We start from the raw sequence: 2,628 nt of genomic DNA, 5'->3' as shown, positions 1-2,628 counted from the left end.
AACTTAAACACAAGAAATGTGAGGACAGACGCATGCACACTGCTCCCCATCCAGGTGCTCAGAGTCAAGATGGCGCACACCCTGGGGTTCATGATGGCCGTGTACCGCAAGGGGTGACAGATGGCGGCAAAGCGGTCATAGGCCATCACGGTGTACAGGAAACACTCCATGCAGCCCAGGAAGTGATAAAAGAAGAGCTGGCAGGCGCAGCCCTGGTAAGAGATGGTCCGGCTTTGCCCCAGTAGGTAGAGCATCATTTTGGGGGAACTCACGGAAGGGAAAAAGATGTCAAACACTGACAGGTTGCCCAGGAAGAAATACATGGGGGTGTGGAGGTTGGAGGAAGTGAGGGTGGCCAGGAGAATGAGCAGGTTCCCCACAAGAGTGAGCAGGTAGAAGGTGAGGAAGAAGACAAAGAGCACGTGTTCCAGCCCCTGTGTGTGAGGGATTCCAGTGAGGAGGAACTCGGTCACTGGAGTGTGATTCCTCATCTTCACATCTAGTCACACCTGGAAGGTCAGACAGCGGTATCACTGAGATGGGCTTTCCCCAAAACACTAATACCTGCACAGGACCCATGGGAAAGGAATAACATCTAGGCATTATACATAAAAAAACTTCTAGATGGGAGTCAGTCCAGTCCTTACTAATTAATGAGTGATATTCAGCCATTTTTCATCTGTATCCACTGAAGGATAATGGATAGCACAAGAGAAAGAATAGAGAAGAGGATAGAAGATAAATCCTGCCTCAGATTTATCTGAATTTAAATGCCCAATCTAATTCCCACTCAGTGATTTTGGACGATTTAAAAAAAAACTCCATATCCCCTCAGTATCTGGGTTAATAGTTTATTAATATCTTATGATTCTAAGATTTAATAATATGATTCTACTTTGGCCACACGATATGAAGAACTGACTCTGATGCTGGGAAAGATTGAAGGCAAGAAGAGAAGGGGATGACAGAGGGTGAGATGGTTGGATGGCACCACCAACTCGAAGGACATGAGTTTGAGCAAACTCCAGGAGTTGGTGATGGACAGGGAAGCCTGGCGTGCTGCAGTCCATTGGGTCACAGAGTCAGACATGACTGAGTGACTGAACTTGATTCTAATGAGGAATAATGCTTTAATATATATAAAACCCCTAATGTAATGCAGCAAATTCCTATCCTCATTAGAAAATTCCCTCAAGGTACTGAGTTCTGATTTCAACGCTCCTTTACTCCACACAGCATTTGACTTAGGCTGATCTGCACCTGCAGCACTTTAGAATCATCTATTGATGTCATTGATTCACAAAAATGCTTTCTGCATCGTCAACTCGAAAAATGGACAACTAAGAACCATCTAGTGGAAATACAGTGAAACACGATGGAAATGATAATACTTAATTCAGGAAAAAGCAACAGGTGGTTAGCAATAATAAAAACAACTATTTTCTCTCAATGTCACAGTCAGTCTCTCAACAGAAATTATGTCTGCAACATGACAATGTATGCCATCCTGATGAAGGCTTTTAAGACTCAGTGTCATTAACTAGGGAATATCTTAAGAAAACCCATGGAGTCAGCTAAGTCTGTGTTTAGTCCAAACTCCAATAGAGCCAATTTCCATCTTCTCTCACATGCCTATGTATAACCCATCAGATGAGGAGAAAGCATTCCAGAAAGAAGGCACCTACAGATGGAAGGGAAAGAGTCGACATGGGCTGGAATCCGGGCTCCACATCCACCCTCCTGCTTTCTTTCCTTCAGAGCCTGGAACAGAAGGCCAGGCTCTGAAACCAGAGAAGCTGAGTGCACCTCTTTGATTAAGTCACTCAGACCTGAAAATCCAGATCAACAGTGCCTGTGTTCCTTGGGAAAAGGAGTGGCCTTCGTTCCCTGAAGTGTGCCTTTGAGTGTGCCTTTGAGACCTTCTCCCCACTGTCTTCTCCCTACAGACAGTGGTTTGTCTGTAGAACAGGGGGGCAATTAGACTGGAGACTTTCCCCTCCTTCCTTCTTATCCTCACTGTCTCTACTTCATTAATCTTAGACTAAAATATAATTATGTAAAAGCATTTACTTATTTTCAATATATATGTATGTTCCACGTTTTGATTATGTGTTTGTCATTAATGGGCACAAATAGCTTCCACCCCCTACCTATTGTGAATAATTCTTCCATGAACATACTATAAGTATGAATATTCAGGACTCTTGGATGTATACTCAGAAGTAAAATTAGTGAATCATAGGGTAATTTTATTTCCAAATTTACTGAGAAATAACCATACTACTTTCCATAGAGAATGTACCATTTTGCAGTTCCTACCAATGGTGCACAATGGTTCCAAGTTTTCCACATCTCTTTTCTATTTTGCTTTTTTCCCCAATAAGAGCTATTCTAATGGGTGTAGGTGATATCTCAATGTGAATTTGATTTGTATCTCCCTAACAATTACAATAAACTGTGGGAAATTCTGAAAGATGTGGGAATACCAGACCACCTGACCTGCCTCTTGATAAACCTATATGCAGGTCAGGAAGCAACAGTTAGAACTGGACATGGAACAACAGACTGGTTCCAAATAGGGAAAGGAGTACATCAAGGCTGTATATTGTCACCCTGCTTATTTAACTT

The 2,628-nt window shown here is 42.6% G+C and overlaps 1 protein-coding gene across 1 annotated transcript in view; it reads right to left on the bottom strand.

Annotated features, from left to right (window-relative positions):
• Positions 1-491, bottom strand: part of LOC105002041 (putative olfactory receptor 10D3) — a 7,818-nt gene extending 7,327 nt beyond the window's left edge. Inside the window, exon 1 of the mRNA XM_010858483.1 lies at positions 4-491. Within this exon, the coding sequence (XP_010856785.1) occupies positions 4-491 (488 nt within the window). The remainder of the gene's footprint in view (positions 1-3) is intronic.
• Between the last annotated feature and the right edge of the window lie 2,137 nt (positions 492-2,628).

Source organism: Bison bison, unplaced genomic scaffold (assembly GCF_000754665.1).
Source record: "Bison bison bison isolate TAMUID 2011002044 unplaced genomic scaffold, Bison_UMD1.0 scf7180017864388, whole genome shotgun sequence".
Classification (NCBI taxonomy): domain Eukaryota; kingdom Metazoa; phylum Chordata; class Mammalia; order Artiodactyla; family Bovidae; genus Bison; species Bison bison.
The sequence above is the reverse complement of the archived record's forward strand: the minus strand, read 5'-3'. Positions and strand labels throughout refer to the sequence as shown.